General features: G+C 44.5%; 1 protein-coding gene across 4 annotated transcripts; it reads left to right on the plus strand.

Moving 5' to 3' along the window:
• Positions 1 to 666: 666 nt before the first annotated feature.
• On the plus strand, positions 667 to 12,574 carry RNF146 (ring finger protein 146). 4 transcript variants are annotated; one of them, XM_044289470.1, is made up of 3 exons: positions 739 to 817; positions 3,592 to 3,761; positions 7,289 to 12,574. In XM_044289470.1, the coding sequence occupies exon 3, from the start codon at positions 7,290 to 7,292 to the stop codon at positions 8,334 to 8,336; it is 1,047 nt and encodes a 348-aa protein (XP_044145405.1). In that variant the 5' UTR covers positions 739 to 817; positions 3,592 to 3,761; position 7,289; the 3' UTR covers positions 8,337 to 12,574. The 4 variants fall into 4 exon arrangements, with proteins under 4 accessions (XP_044145404.1, XP_044145405.1, XP_044145407.1 ...); XM_044289471.1 differs by having other exon boundaries at positions 810 to 889; XM_044289469.1 differs by lacking the exon at positions 3,592 to 3,761 and having other exon boundaries at positions 667 to 817.
• The last annotated feature ends 3,699 nt before the right edge of the window (positions 12,575 to 16,273 follow it).

The following is a 16,273-nucleotide window of genomic DNA, read 5'->3' on the forward strand; positions in this document are numbered from 1 at the left end:
CTCCTAATTTTTGGGGGCCATGGAACGGAGCATCTTTTGTGGACCCAGTGAAATGAATCGTTCCGTAAAATACGTTTGTGTGAACGAGCCCTTAGGCCAGTGTCTAGGCTGCATGGAAGTCTATGGGAATTATTTAACGGACACTTTTTTTTTTTTTCCTTAGGGTCTGGCATTTTCCCTTCATTTTCTGGCTTTCTTGTCCCATAAACATACATTTGTTGGCACTGCTTGTGGGCGGCGTTTTTAGAAGTTTTTGTAACAACATAGGGAAATAACATTACAGGGAGGGGCACTCACATATAGAAAATATACACGTGCTTAAAACTACAAAAAAAGCTGTGATAAAACTATTAAAAATGATAGCACACGAGACCACCGCGGAGCCCCAGCCAAAAGCAAAGCAGAAACGTGAGGAAAATAAGAAACGGCGCGCAACTTGACATTTGTGTTTTACAGGGGGGGGGGAACTAAAAAAAAAAAAAGGAGCCGCAAGGGTTAATGCGCCATTCGTGTGGCGTCACGTCACCCCATATAATAGGCCGTCTGCCTAGTAACCCGCATCCGCAGCCGCTCACAGCACTGCCTGCTTCCGCCTGCTGCGACGGTAACACGGCAACCTATCCCGGCCATTGTGTTACAGACTCCGCTGTTATTGGCTGAACCCCCTCCCCCCGACGCAGCTGATTGGCTGCCAGTGGCTGCTGGGCGGTGGCCGGAAATGATGTCAATAGACTAGTTCAGCTCTTTGCTTCCGGGACGCTGATCCGTCATAACGATTCACAGCGGCTAGTACCGGGTCACACGGTACACCGGGAAGGTACGTGACGTCATCCGCGGACGCGTTGTCGTCATATCAGCGGGAGTGTGGAGCTGTCTTTACGTCATTGTGGTATGCAGAGCAAGGACTGCCCTGGCCCGTCCTCTTCCATCTTGTATCCATAGGGCTTAGTGGATGTGGATGACAGCAGTATGCCTTCTGTGCCCTCTGCTCCCTGAGGATTTCCTGCTGGTTCGTGACCAGGCGACCATTACAGGAGCAGACAAGCCATGATTCTGTATGGGGATGAATGGTAGCAGTGGTGATCGCTCGTCCCCACACAGTGGAGGTGATCGCTCGTCCCCACACAGTGGAGGTGATCGCTCGTCCCCACACAGTGGAGGTGATCGCTCGTCCCCACACAGTGGAGGTGATCGCTCGTCCCCACACAGTGGAGGTGATCACTGCATGTAAATGCAGGCAGGTATTGGGAAGGAACAGTCCCTTCCTGATAATTGCCTGCTCAGTGTGCGGATGCATGATAGCACATCAATCGGTGCTCGTTTGGACTGGCCTGATTGCACAGTCGACATGGGAGGAATGATCGCCGTTCCGCAGCGCACCCCTGACTACACAGGGAGATGTGCTGCTGATAATTGGCATTTTTCATCCTGACGAAAGATGCCCATCAGCAACAAATGAGCGTTTGCCCGTTCATGGCCAATTATCAGGAATGAGCGTTTCTACGATCCCTTGTTCCCAGTAAATAGCCGGAAAACCGTGCAGTCTAATAAGACCCTTAGGTCGGGTTCACATCACCATTTTGTTTTCCTTTCTTTTGATCCGTCAGAAGAACAGAAAACAAAAGAAAATAACTGATCTTTTTTTTTTTTTTTTTTTTTAAAGGGACACTGACAGGGCCAATAAGCATATTGAGGTATATATATGGCAGTACAGGTCTTATAATGGGTATTACAATCATCTAAGTATCCCCCCTGTCCACATTATACATACAGTAAACTTTAGTTTTATAACCTGCTCCAACGGTCTGCAATCTGCCCAAGGGGCGGCGTTTCACCTCTCTTGCGCCCAGCCAGCCTCCCCCAACTGCCGCTTTGAAACGCCGCCCAGCTCATGAATATTCAGTTTGCTTGGCGGCTTCTGCGGTCCCCGCTCTGAAGCGCTGTGCTGAACAGTGCCCTGCGCATGCGCCGGATCTTGTGAAGTCGGGGACAGTAAACGCCACCCAGTGAAGTGAATATTGATGAGCTGGGCGGCGCTTACTGTACCGGACTTCACAAGATCCGGCGCATGCGCCGGGCACTGTTAAGCGCAGCGCTTCAGAGCGGGGACCGCAGAAGCCGCCCAGCAAACTGAATATTAATGAGCTGGGCGGCGCTTCAAAGCGGCAGTTGGGGGAGGCTGGCTGGGCGCAAGAGAAGTGAAACGCCGCCCCTTGGGCAGATTGCAGACCGTTGGAGCAGGTTATAAAACTTAGGCCCCTTTCACACGGGCGAGTTTTCCGTGCGGGTGCGATGCGTGCGGTGAACGCATTGCACCCGCACTGAATCCTGACCCATTCATTTCTATGAGACTGTGCACACGAGCGGTGATTTTCACGCATCACTTGTGCGTTGCGTGAAAATCGCAGCATGCTCCTCTTTGTGCGTTTTTCACGTAACGCAGGCCCTATAGAAATGAATGGGGTTGCGTGAAAATCGCATGCATCCGCAAGCAAGTGCGGATGCGGTGCGATTTTCACGCATGGGTTCTAGGTGACAGTCTATTCACTGTATTATTTTCCCTTATAACATGGTTATAAGGGAAAATAATAGCATTCTGAATACAGAATGCTTTGTATAATAGTGCTGGAAGGGTTAAAAATAATAAAAAAGTTAACTCACCTTCTCCTCTTGTTAGCGTAGATCCCGGTCTGTTTAGCTGTGGCTAAAGGACCTTTGATGACGTCAGATCACATGCTCCATCACCATGGTGATGGACCATGTGATTGGAGCATGTGATCTGACGTCACCTCAGGTCATTCAGTCCACAGCTAAAGAACAGAGTGGCATCTGCGCGAACAAGAGGAGAAGGTGAGTTAACTTTTTTATTATTTTTAACCCTTCCAGCACTATTATACTAAGCATTCTGTATTCAGAATGCTATTATTTTCCCTTATAACCATGTTATAAGGGAAAATAATACAATCTTCAGAACATCAATCCCAAGCCCGAACTTCTGTGAAGAAGTTCGGGTCTGGGTACCAAACATGCGCGATTTTTCTCACGCGAGTGCAAAACGCATGACAATGTTTTGCACTCGCGCAGAAAAATCGCGCATTTTCCCGCAACGCACCCGCCTCTTATCCGGGCAAAAAACATGACGCCCGTGTGAAAGAGGCCTTAAAGTTTACTGTATGTATAATGTGGACAGGGGGGATACTTATATGATTGTAATACCCATTATAAGACCTGTAGTGCCATATATATACCTCAATATGCTTATTGGCCCTGTCAGTGTCCCTTTAAGCATCTGCTGTACTCATTTTACGTCAGTTCTGTTTTAGACAGAACAATTCCTGCAGACTTGATGGACTGACGAAACGGATGCAAAGTAAGCACAACTGATGCTCAAAACAAGGGATCCCTGTCTTTATGATGGATCAGAAGAAAGGAAAATGCACCTGTGATGTGAGCCTAAGGGATCAGTCATCAGGAGAGAGCTGAGAACAAGCTGCCACGTCTTCCTGCCTCAGCTGATGTTACTTAAAATGTTTTCTTATTACAATGGTGTAAATAATAATCGCCCATGCTCACCTAACCATTCTTTTGCAGCAAACTTTCCAACATTTCCCAGTCCCCTGCCCGCGTCTGCTCCCTGTATCATGATTCTCCATACATGGCTGCTCAGCCAACTTCTGCCCACAGAAAACCCCCACCTCAGCCAGTGATTGGCTGAGCAGTCACTTCCTGTGTGTCGAGAGGGCCCAGGAAGTGGCAGCTGGGTAAGTGCAGTATGGCTCATTTTATTATTTTACACCCTTCTGTGCCTTTTAACTCCTTCAGGACTGGAACGGTTTACATTTTTTGCTTCTCTGACTAACAAGAGCCATAACATTTTTACTTTTCATTTTTTTCATAGCAGGACAAGGGCTTGTTGTGTTTATTTTTTATTTTTTGTGGGACAACTATCTTGTAATGGCACCATTTACCATATCTTTAATTTGAAAAAAATGGGGGGAAATTTCTTTGTGGGGTTAAAGGGGTTATTCAAGACTAAGAAATATACCGCATATTCCGGGCTCCTCACACTGATTATACTTACCTGGGTCCCCACGGCACTCCTGGTCCCCGCAACGCCGCTGTTGCCTCTCCCTGTGCGTGGATGAAAACATCCAGTGTCGTGGGGGGTGAAACAGCCAATGGCAGGCGGTGACTGGAATGAGCCTCCCTAGCGTCTCCCGCTAGAGTGGTGACTGGTGACGCTAAGGAGGCTCGTCCCCGTCAACGCCTGCCATTGGCTGCTCCCCCTGGCACAGGATGTTTTCAGCCGCGCATGGGGAGAAGCAGCGGCACAGGGAGCCAGGTAAATATATTGTGTGACGGGTTTGGACATATGCGGTACATTTTTTAGTCTTGGATAACCCCTTTAAATTGAAAAAATGCAAATCCAGGCACGACATTGGGGGGGGGGGGGAGAGAAAACCACTTTAATATTACAGATGCCTGCAGGAATACCAGTTCTATTACACACATTTATAGTACCTGGCAATGCCATTGACTTGGCTGACAGCAGTAAATCTTCTGTGCATTGCTTCAGCTTGTGTAGCGGTCCATGCGGGTCCATATTACGACATGTACCGCCATACTGCTCATTGCGGAGAATAACATAGGACAATTATTGTCCCATGTAAATATGTCTGCTGATCAGTCAGCAAACGATTGGATCTTGTATGTAGACATTAAAGGCTATGGACATCTTTGGGGTCATTTTTTTTTATTATTATTCCATTGTACTCATTTTGCGCTAAACATTTTTATTTATTTATTTTTTTCAAGTGGTCTTTGTTTACAAAAAAAACCATCCCGCCCCTCTCTCTGTACAGGGTGCATTTCCCTGTTAGCAGGCTCAGTGTTCACACGGTGTCCCATCAAGGAAAGTAAGCTGACGGCTCACGGGAAGCTTTTCTCTGTCCTCCTGCCAGCTCAGAAACACTCATTGTAGCTCAATGTTTATCTTGCTGATAAATAGATGGTTTAGGGGCCCTTTAGACGGCAGATTATCACTGTTATATGAATGTTCGTTAGCGCTAATCTGCCTGTGTCATGGTGCCGCTGATGACCAGATGAAGGAGCAAACATCCGGCAGTACTCTCCTGCCAGCAAACAATGATTCTGTATGGGGATGAGCGATGGCATTAGTAATCATTCCTCCCCATACTGTGGAGGAGATCACTGCATGTAAATGGTCAGAAAAGACTTCCATTCCAACAATAACTTGCTACAGCGGGAGATATAGAGGCCTTTAAATAAGTGTTTGTGAGCTGCTTATTATTGTTCTATACCATTGTAAATGTGATAATATATGTAAGCCCTCACCTGAAGTAGAAGTGTGGCACCTAACATAATACATGTCAGAAATGGGAATCTTTCGCCACATTGGTGAGACTGTAATTGAGTTAATGGATGTGCCAGACTACACCTCCCCCTTCCATCTGCTGTCTGTATTCCCATTTGTTAATACCCCCTACTGCTGGAGTCTTCTGAACTGAAGGACCCTGTTACCAGAAATTATCTGAAAAACAACCGTTGTCCTCGTATGGTTGTGTGGTAAAAATCATTTCATTCCTACATGAATCCTAAAAATGAATAATTTTTAATGTCCAACTTCACCCTCCTGGGTTTCCTTGTTTGATCCTGGATGAATTTCAGAACATGTCTACTGTCCTCTACTAGGCCACAGCAGTAGCCTGTGCTGGTCATGATAACCTTGGCGTCTGATAACTACAGGTTTTGTGGATGTTAAAGGGGTCATCCCATGATAAATATAATTAATGGACAACTAAAGAGAAACTCTGCCCATTCAGCTTTCATCAGCTCTGCTCCTATTTTTTCCACCTGTGGAGTACAGATCCCATATACTTTCTATGGATCCCATACCCCACAGGTCCCATATACTTTCTATGGATCCCATACCCCACAGGTCCCATATACTTTCTATGGATCCCATACCCCACAGGTCCCATAAACTTTCTGTGGATCCCATACCCCACACGCTGGAAAAGCCGAGCAGAGGAGATGAAAGGTAAAGTGGCAAAACTCTAAGCAGCGCTTCTGCTTTTTTGTGGCTTAGGTACCCTTTAATAAATGCAAATAACATGTTAAAGGGGTTATCCAACTTGGTGGGGTTCATACTTACCTGGTCGTTGCTAATGGATTCTGGCTTTACAGCAGCCTGTTTACAGGCATCATATCACCACTGCAGCCAATCACTGGCCTATGGGGTGACATGTCACTGGGGCACGGACAGTGATTGGCTGCAGTGGACACATGACCCGTCAACAGGATGTTGATGACCCGAGACCTGGGGAGGCAGGTATGGAGCCGGAATCCAGCGGCAGAGACCAGGTAAATATGAACCCCCACTAGGCATATTTTAAGTCTTAATTTTAAGAGAACGGCGGCAAGCAGGGAGTTATAAAGCGTACTGTCTGTGAAGGTTCTCATTTATCCAGGTCATGGTATATCTGTAAAGAATAAATCAAGGCAACTGGACGTACTGTAGATTTCTTGAAAACGTTTCACTCGTTCTTCCAACAAGCTTTCTCAATTCTGAGTGACTGTAAAAAAATTCTTGGAATAAATATGTAACTGTATCAACATCTGGTAATTATACCCAGCATGGGGGTCAAAGGTCTTCAAGAAATCTACAGTAAGTCCAGTTGACTTGATTTATTCTTTACAGATATAAAGCATACTGTTATGTACTGCTGAGATTAGCACATTGTATTAAAATAGCTGTCCTCTTCACCACTAATAGCTGTGTCTATCTAGTGAGTCAAGCTGTGGTGGACACGCATGCGTTATTCGTCTTGGTCTGCCAGCCAAGATTCGAGGCTTCACATTAATCCAGCCTGGAGGTGCTTCTTCTCTGCTTGTCAGGAGAAGAGTGCAACTGCACATTTTCTGCTTCCTCCAGCCTAAGATTCATGTGTAGCCCTAAGCAAAATGAGATGAATGGAGCTTGCTTGTCCACCACAGCTTGATTCACAAGGTGGATGCAGCTTTGGGTGGTGCAAACTAGGGGCTACCACCAATGTAAGTTGTCTCAACAAAGACAAAATATTTTCAATACATTCCAGTTGATAAATTATTTTAATATGCTCTTTGCATGTATTAATGTTGGTCATGGGTAACCCCTTCAATAGGTGTTGCCTAAAGCTCATTTTTATGCCCGAGTTACACTGTTAATTGTTATAAGCCAGTAGAAGACCTGTAAACATGACATTTTATTTTACTTCTCCCATACTAGGATGGCTGGATGTGGTGAAATTACCCACACTGCAAACATGTTGCCCTCAAATAAGAAGCTTGGAGAAGCTTGCTCCAACGGCGCTCCAAGCCTTGCAGTCCCTGAATGTGCTATATGCCTACAAACCTGTGTACACCCAGTCAGTCTTCCTTGCAAGCACATCTTCTGTTACCTGTGTGTGAAAGGAGCTTCGTGGCTTGGAAGGCGATGTGCACTTTGTAGACAAGAGATCCCTGAGGACTTCCTAGAGAAACCAACTCTGCTTTCTCCTGAAGAACTAAAGTCTGCCAGCAGAGGGAATGGGGAGTATGCCTGGTACTATGAAGGAAGAAATGGTTGGTGGCAATATGACGAGAGGACAAGCAGAGAGCTTGAAGATGCCTTCACAAAGGGCAAAAAGAGCACTGAGATGCTTATCGCTGGCTTTCTTTATGTAGCTGACCTAGAGAACATGGTCCAGTACAGACGAAATGAGCATGGACGACGCAGAAAGATGAAACGGGATATCGTAGATATACCGAAAAAAGGTGTGGCCGGCTTAAGACTAGACTGTGATGCAGCTAACGTAAGTCCTGCAAGGGAAAGCTCAGCAGATGGTGCCGACAACATCGCAACGCTTGGAGCTTCATCGGCCCAAACTACTGCTGTTTTACCTGCCAGACCTCACATAGTCCTTGGTAGCCAGACTGCAAATCCCCCCCTTCCACATAGTGATGGGAGCACTTCCCTTGATAATGTATTCTCCCAGCTTCAGATTGGAGACCTTGCTGCAGATAGAAATAATATTGGGGAAGGTGAGGAAGGACTGCTGCAGCCTGCAAGTAGAGTGCCACCCGCTGATGCCATTGTCAGTGACCCTGACTCAGATGACGGCAGCAGCCAGGAGATTCTTTCAGTGCAACAGAATGTATTTCTTCAGCAGAGACACACAGTAATAGGGGCTGCCCAGCCACCACCAGATCGCCCCGTTGCAGCAGCAAACGGTTCGCAGAGTACCGTTGTACGGTCTAGAAGACCCGATGGACAGTGCACGGTGACCGAAGTCTAAAAGAGTGTTCTGTGCTTCTATTGAGCCATGTGAGATGTCACTTCATAGAGAATACTGACCCGTAACATGACATTTTTCTTGAGTGATTTCAGTTTTAAGCTGGAAGGGCTATTTATAAGTAGATACCTGATGGATTGGCAATGTGAGTGCCTGCTACTTTTACATTGTATTTTGATGGGGAGCTAAACCAGAAGGTATGGATCACTTAAATTAGTGAGTTGAAGTATCCCTTCTTGTGTATTGCTCCCTCGGAAATACAGCGCAAGATATTGGTGGATGGGAGTTGAACTCGGGAAAGATGGGAATAAAGTGGAGGTGTTAAAGCATACTACTTATCTATGTAATCGCCATCTAAAACAATGACGTGTTTTCTCTTCTTCCATAGTTGACAAGTCTTCTATTAATGTGTGTTCCAGAGAAATGTCATTAGGCCTGGTTTACATGTGGCAATTATTGCCTAGATCCAGACGAGAATGCTAGGACATAATATGCAGCATAACTGACTTTAACCATTTTTAGAGCTTGGGTCCAGCAAGAACAACGGTGACGCCCTCTTTGCACCAAATGCCTAATTTGCATATTGAGAAAAAGTATCGTAGCTCAAGAACAGATCCTCAGATCAAAAAATAAAAACAAAATCAGGTGAACTACCGCCAAGAGAGCGAGCTTGCTGGTGGCAGATTCCCTTTCATTGTAGAATTAAACGCATGCATTTTTATGCAGTTTTTGGAGTGTAAGCATCCAAAAGGAAGCAGAGTTGTAAAGGGGAAGACTTATCCTCTCGTTGTGGGATTACAGCCTAAGGACCCCCACACACACAAATCTGGTCTGGCGGGTTTTTTTTGCTTCCCAAAAACAAACATCTTGCTGTTTTTTCCAATACTGCATGTGTTTTTTATGGAGATTTTTCTTGCGGAGTTAAAAGAAAAAATAAAAAAAATGCCAGAGACACAAAAGAGGGCTCCAATTACTTAAAAATGGCCACTAGCCAAAAATACTTCTGTGCCCTGCATTTTTTATATTTCCCATAGACTTTTAGCTAATATCTGGAGCTTTTAGCTGCAAAAAAAGTTTATTGAAACCCCCCAAAGTGCTGAAAAATGACCCAAAATACCGTTGTGTTTTTTCAGCCTAATGCATGGGCATTGGCCATGCGAACCATTGACTTGAATGGGTCCGCGATCCCAAAAAGATGGGGCATGTCCGGCATGGATCAGAAGCCCAAGGAAACACTCGGAAGCGCTTCTGTGGGCTTGTGGGTCCATGCTTCCGCACAGCAAAAGATCGGAATCGCAGATCCATTCAAGTCAGTGGGTCCACACCGCAATGAGGTCCGCAACGCTGGCACGTGGATGAACCATAAAGGGGTTAGTCCTGGAGCAGGAAAAAAGTATCTACTGTCTTCCAGAAACTGCCATTCGTGTCCCTTTGCTCTGTCTGGTATTGCAGCTCATCTGAATTATAGTGAATATCACTGGACATGGGTGGCGCAGTTTCTGGACAGAGTAGGTTTTTCTCATTTTAGCTAACTTTACTCTCCTCATGTAAGCCTGGCCTTGGTGATCATTTCACAGTCATTTGTATGATGCTTGTTTTTAATGAGGGGGGGGAGGGAAGGTTTAGTTTGCCAGGTGGAGGGCTATTGAATCTCACAGAGGGGCATTCGTTCTTTCCACTAAAGGACTGCAGTCCTATTCGCAAAAGGAAATAATATGGGTGTGGACAAAAATGAATTTGGCAGTTTAATGCGACATTGTATCCGATGGTCAATGGTGTCGCAGAGCTACTCATCACAATCGCAGGAAGACCAGCATATTTAGTCCCAAGTCACATGTAACTTGGCTGCTTCTTTCTGGCCAAATCACAGCTGTAAATTAGTTGCGTGACAGCAAATTGCAGACAAGTCGAACAAATATTTCTGGTCACCTGGGTTTTCTAAGACCTGCCGTCACTCGACATGTCACCATGTATCCCTAGTCTAAAGAGGCAATTAAAGGGGTTGTCCACTTTTTACTATTGATGACCTATCCTCAGGATAAATCATTAATATCAGATCGGTGCCACACCCGCCGATCAGCTGTTTGAAGAGAAGGCCGTGCCCGCACGAGTGCTGCCTTCTCTGCTTTTTTTTTTTTACCTTTTAGCCACAGCAATTTTAGCGGTGAGCAGGTGTAATTTCAAGTATGGTGTCCCCATTCACTGCCACGGGACAGCTCCTTTCTATTCAGTTGAACAGACAGAGGTGTCGCATAGAAGCGAAGGGGGATACTGTAGTTGTAATTACACGTGCTCCCACGGCAATTGCTGCGGCTAGCAGGTAAGGGTACTTTAACACTAGCGTTTGAATCCGGCAGACAGATCCGGCAACCAGGATACAGACAACCTTTTTTTCTGGATCCGTTAGACGTATCCGGTGAAATACTGGATCCGTCTCCTCCGGAACAACGGATCCAGTATTATTTAAAAATTTTTTCAAAAATCAAAGCTAGCCTGCTCTTCCTATAACCCGGCGCATGTGCAGACCAGAAAACAGGATCCGGCGATGTGGAAATATCCGGAACACTTGGTACCGGATCCAGCATGAATACATCTCTTTGAAAATGAATGCTGAATCCGGCAAGTGCGGTATTGTTCCAGTATTTTGGCTGGAAAAAATACTGCAGCCAGCTGCGTTATTTTGTTCAGTCGGATACCGTACAACGGATGGAACGAAATAAATTCTTATGTATACTGAACAGATTGCTTTCCATTCAGAATGCATTAGGACAAAACAAATGCGTTTTTTTTTTTCCGGTATTGAGACCCTTTACTGGATTTCAATACCGGAAAAGAATAACGCTACGTGAGATTACCCTAAAGAGAGCAGAGATGGTAACTCTTATATGAGCACTGCCTTCAGCAGGGGTGCCAGGAGTCAGACCCCTGCCAATGTGATATTGATGACCTATCCTAGGGACAGGTCATCAATAGTAAAAAGTGGACAACCCCATTTAAATTTCCTGAAACAAGCCGCAATTGACGATACAGCAATTCAATTGATGCTCATTTATGGGTCTGTAATGGTCCTCAGGCACGGTCAGATGTCCTCAGGCAGTTTTGGAAGCCAAAATCGGGAGGGGATCCTAAAAGGAGAGAAAGTACACCCTTAGAGTGCCTTCACGTGTGTCGGGTTTTGTTGCAGAAATTTCAGTGATTTAAAATCTGTTCAATGGAGCTGTTTTTCAATTATAGAAATTTCTTCAAAAAAATCTGCTGTGTGTGAATGCACCCCTAGGCTTGACAATAACTGGAAGCAAACGCTTGTACGCCTGTGTGTTTCCATCATAATGGACAGCACCCCCCCCCCCCCTGTTTACGTGAGCGAATATGCTGCCATCGAATCATCATTTTCATAAAAGATGCGGTCAGTGCCAAGTGAATGAGTTATCGTTCATTTGATTGACACCTTTTTATTGGACGGTTTTGGGGAGCATTAATTCAGGTGTAAAAGGTCCATAAACCAGCCTTTATTACTGCAACTTCTTATCTGTGTGTGGACAGATTGCTGAGCAGCTTTTTCCACGGCCCTGTAGTAAGAACCCTTATAGACTGTACAAATGTGCCGGGCATTCTGCGACTTGTCTAACCCAGGTTTCTGCCCACCTTATTCCCTGTGATGAGTTGACAATGGACAGCCTTTTCTCAGCACCAATCCTATTCTTCAGGCCTCCTGTCTTCTCCATGTATTTCATGTGTGTGTTTGGTTTGTAATTGCTTCTGGTTCCCTCTCAACAAGCTACATGTGTCCTCCTTGTAAGCCATCCCTTGGCTCCAACAAGCCGCCCTACCATGAATTTGCTAAGCATCATGCCGATGTACACCATCTCCCTACTACCATTGTAGCTGCTCATGTTGTCTCGTGTAGCTTGGCATGATCCCAGTATACTTCAGTACCTTTTAAAAAAAAAAAAAAAAGTGAGGAACCAAATCTGAACGCCCCGGAGCCGAGTACAAGTGTATTTAATGATGATGTAGTCGTAAGTTTGAAGTAATGTGGTTTATAAGCAAGTGGATTTCATGTTAGAACAACCTTCCAGCCGCATATGTATAAAGAGCTAATATTGTTTAGGAGACAATTTTTACACCGCTTTCTCTTTCGACTTTACTGTCCAGTCTGTATTTAGAATTTTACCCCCTCTCAAGTCGTCTTGTTTTGTTACAAGATTTGTAATTTAATAAAGATTACATTTTATCAGCAACAAACTGTGACTTGCGCATTCTGCTTATTTCAGGAAAACGCCCGAATTAGAGGGACTTTCTACTGGAATCCCTATCCACATGACCATGGAAAACGGAGCGTGTACAGGGCATGTGCATTTCCGCTCCATACAACTCTATGTGAGCAACACTAGTTTCACACCTCTGGTGGAGAAACCCCGGCACGCTGTTCCGGCAGACACAAACCGCAGCATGCTTGTCTGCTGGGCCCCATTATACCGGATGGGACTGGGGGCATTCTCTGCTGGAATTCACAAAGGAGATGTGAAAATAGCTTAAGGCCTCTTTCACATAAGCATTACGGTAGCAGAGTTGTAAAGGGGAAGACTTATCCTCTCGTTGTGGGATTACAGCCTAAGGACCCCTACACACACACAAATCTGGTCTGGCGTTTTTTTTTGCTTCCCAAAAACAAACATCTTGCTGTTTTTTGCCATACCGCATGTGTTTTTTATGGAGATTATGGAGTTAAAAAAAAAAAAAATGCCAGAGACACAAAAGAGGGCACCAATTACTTAAAAATGGCCACTAGCCAAAAATACTTCTGTGCCCCACATTTTTTATATTTCCCATAGACTTTTAGCTAATATCTGGAGCTGGAGGTTTTAGCTGCAAAAAAAGTTTATTGAAACCCCCCAAAGTGCTGAAAACTGACACAAAATACCATTGTGTTTTTTCAGACTAATGCATGGGCATTGGCCATGCGAACCATTGACTTGAATGGGTCCGCGATCCAAAAAAGATGGGGCATGTCCGGCATGGATCAGAAGCCCAAGGAAACACATTTGGAAGCGCTTCTGTGGGCTTGTGGGTCCATGCTTCCGCACAGCAAAAGATCAGAATCGCAGATCCATTCAAGTCAGTGGGTCCACACCGCAATGAGGTCCGCAACGCTGGCACGTGGATGAACCATAAAGGGGTTAGTCCTGGAGCAGGAAAAAGTATCTACTGTCTTCCAGAAACTGCCATTCGTGACCCTTTGCTCTGTCTGGTATTGCAGCTCATCAAGAACAACCTTCCAGCCGCATATGTATAAAGAGCTAATATTGTTTAGGAGACAATTTTTACACCGCTTTCTCTTTAGACTTTACTGTCCAGTCTGTATTTAGAATTTTACCCCCTCTTAAGTCGTCTTGTTTTGTTACAAGATTTGTAATTTAATAAAGATTACATTTTATCAGCAACAAACTGTGACTTGCGCATTCTCAGAGTGAAACTCACACAATTTTGGGACCAGATTATTTTAGTTTTGTCTGCAATTAACATAGATTATAAGGCTGAAAAAAGACATCTGTTCGGCCTGTCATCCGGCAAGTTGATCCAGAGGAAGGATTAATAAAAACCTGTAAGGTAGAAGCCAATTTTCCCCACTTTAGGGGAATAAAAAAATTCCTTCCCGACTCCAATCCGGCAATCAGAATAACTCCCTGGATCAACAACCCCTCTCTAGTAGCTATAGCCTGTAATATTATTACGCTCCAGAAATACATCCAGGCCCCTCTTGAATTCCTTTATTGTACTCACCATCACCACCTCCTCAGGCAGAGAGTTCCATAGTCTCACTGCTCTTACCGTAAAGAATCCTCTTCTATGTTTGTGTACAAACCTTCTTTCCTCCAGACGCAGAGGATGTCCCCTCGTCACAGTCACAGTCCTGGGGATAAATAGATGATGGGATAGATCTCTGTACTGACCCCTGATATATTTATACATATTAATTAGAACTCCCCTCAGTCGTCTTTTTTCTAAAGTGAATAACCCTAATTTTGATAACCTCTAGGGTACTGTAGTTTCCCCATTCCAGTTATTACTTTAGTTGCCCTCCTCTGGACTCTCTCCAGCTCTGCTAGGTCTGTAAACTTTCCATACTCAGTTCCCAATGATGCAAGGGGTTTGTGAAGTGTGGCATTCAATGAGGCCAGGGCTAGCACCTACTCCTTTTCTGTTAATACCAGCAGGTCTGCTCCTGGTAATTATTGGAAAACCTGTGCAACCATATACGACAATGTGGCTGATACTCAATTCCCTAATGGTAACATACCTGAAAAATCAGACATTCATGAGGTAGTCCAGTCTTTTCTTGTCACTCTTCTTCATTCTGCTCACCTTAGGAGGATCAGCTCTTTAGCGATAACATCTCATGGCTGGTCTAGAGAGCTCACTAAATTTGAAAGGGCTCTGATGGTTACGACAAGATCAGCGAGGACTATGTCTTTTTTAGTACACTCCTTTGTTTCACCCCACACTGAAGTCAAACCACTATATATTCCAACTGCCCCGCAGTCAGCACTAGAAGCTGCATGAAATACAAAGGACTCCTATGTGCATGCAATGTATTTCTGAACTGTGTGGGGCTTGTTTATCAAAGACTGGCGTTTTAGTGGATTTGTTGCAGATTTCAGAAACTCCATATCTGGAGTAAGCGAACTGTGTCCCGCCTACCTTCCGTATGGTTTGTTCAATCTGAGACCAAAAGGGTTTTATCAGGGGGCATGTCCACTAGATATGCAGGTAGGTACCCTCATGAGCTGAACATCTGCGACAAATGTTATCCAGAGCTAAATTGTGCCTCAGCAGAAAGTCAGGGGTCCTATACCAGCGGCATAGCAATTTGTAATGGTTCTCTCATAAGTGGACACAGGTAGAGATAGAGACTCCATGAGAATGTGTCAAAATAAACTTGGTATCTGAAGGTGAAAAAGATGTGTCTGATTCTTGTTCCGAAGCCTGGAAATAACAACTAGTGATCTGGACTTTTTGCGGCACATTTACTATACTGTTTATGCCTGTTTTTAGTGTTTTAGACAGTCAAATTTCTTTTTGTTGCATTTACCACTGAAATTGTGCCTGTTTTTGCGGCTTTTGCACCACGTTGGACTATTTTGAAGCTTTAGACTAATTCAGAACTTCTCTATCTTTTGCCATTTTTTTCCAGTCTTTTTTATGTAGGTGTGCCTTTTTTAGGCCTGAATTTGTCACAAAAATAGTCTAGTTTCTACTGCACTCCAAGGCTGGTGTACTTTTCTTCGTCAGTTTTAAGTGGCGAAGTGCGACTTTATTTTTTGCATTAAAAGTTGCTCTTTCATGGAGACATGCACTTTTCACATCTCCTGTGCGCCTTTTTTTATGCACATAAGTATTAGACCAGTCTAAGGGTCCATTCACACGTCCGCAAAATGGGTCCGCATCCGTTTTGCAATTTTGCAGAACAGGTGTGGACCCATTCATTTTCAATGGGGCGAGAATGTGCTGTCCGCATTTGCGGATCCTCACTTCCGTTCCTCAAAAAAATAGAACATGTCCTATTCTTGTCCGCAATTACGGACAAGAAAAGGCATTTTCTATGAGAGTGAAAAAACTTGGATTGGGGGGTCACTCAATATTGGGCAAACACACGATAAATTTGTATCCACATAAACTTTATAGGTTTAAAAATATAAACACGCTACAATGTTACATATAAAACATATAAAAATACAATTAAAATAACATATGTACCGCACTCTAATGCCACTTTTATCACAATGTCCCAATGGTTATAGTAGCTGAATATTGGGGGATATAAACTAGCACAGGTGGCAAGTCTGTATAGTTGAGTTTGTTATAAACTAGAGCTGCAAATGGTCATTGATTCTTCTGTATAATATATAGCGAGAAAAGTGGTTTGCTAATTGTACGTT

The sequence above is a fragment of the Bufo gargarizans genome, chromosome 4 (assembly GCF_014858855.1).
Source record: "Bufo gargarizans isolate SCDJY-AF-19 chromosome 4, ASM1485885v1, whole genome shotgun sequence".
Classification (NCBI taxonomy): Eukaryota; Metazoa; Chordata; class Amphibia; order Anura; family Bufonidae; genus Bufo; species Bufo gargarizans.

Excerpts from the sequence above, each read along its gene's own strand:
- RNF146 (XM_044289469.1), top strand. The coding sequence starts at position 7,290 with ATGGCTGGATGTGGTGAAATTACCCACACTGCAAACATGTTGCCCTCA.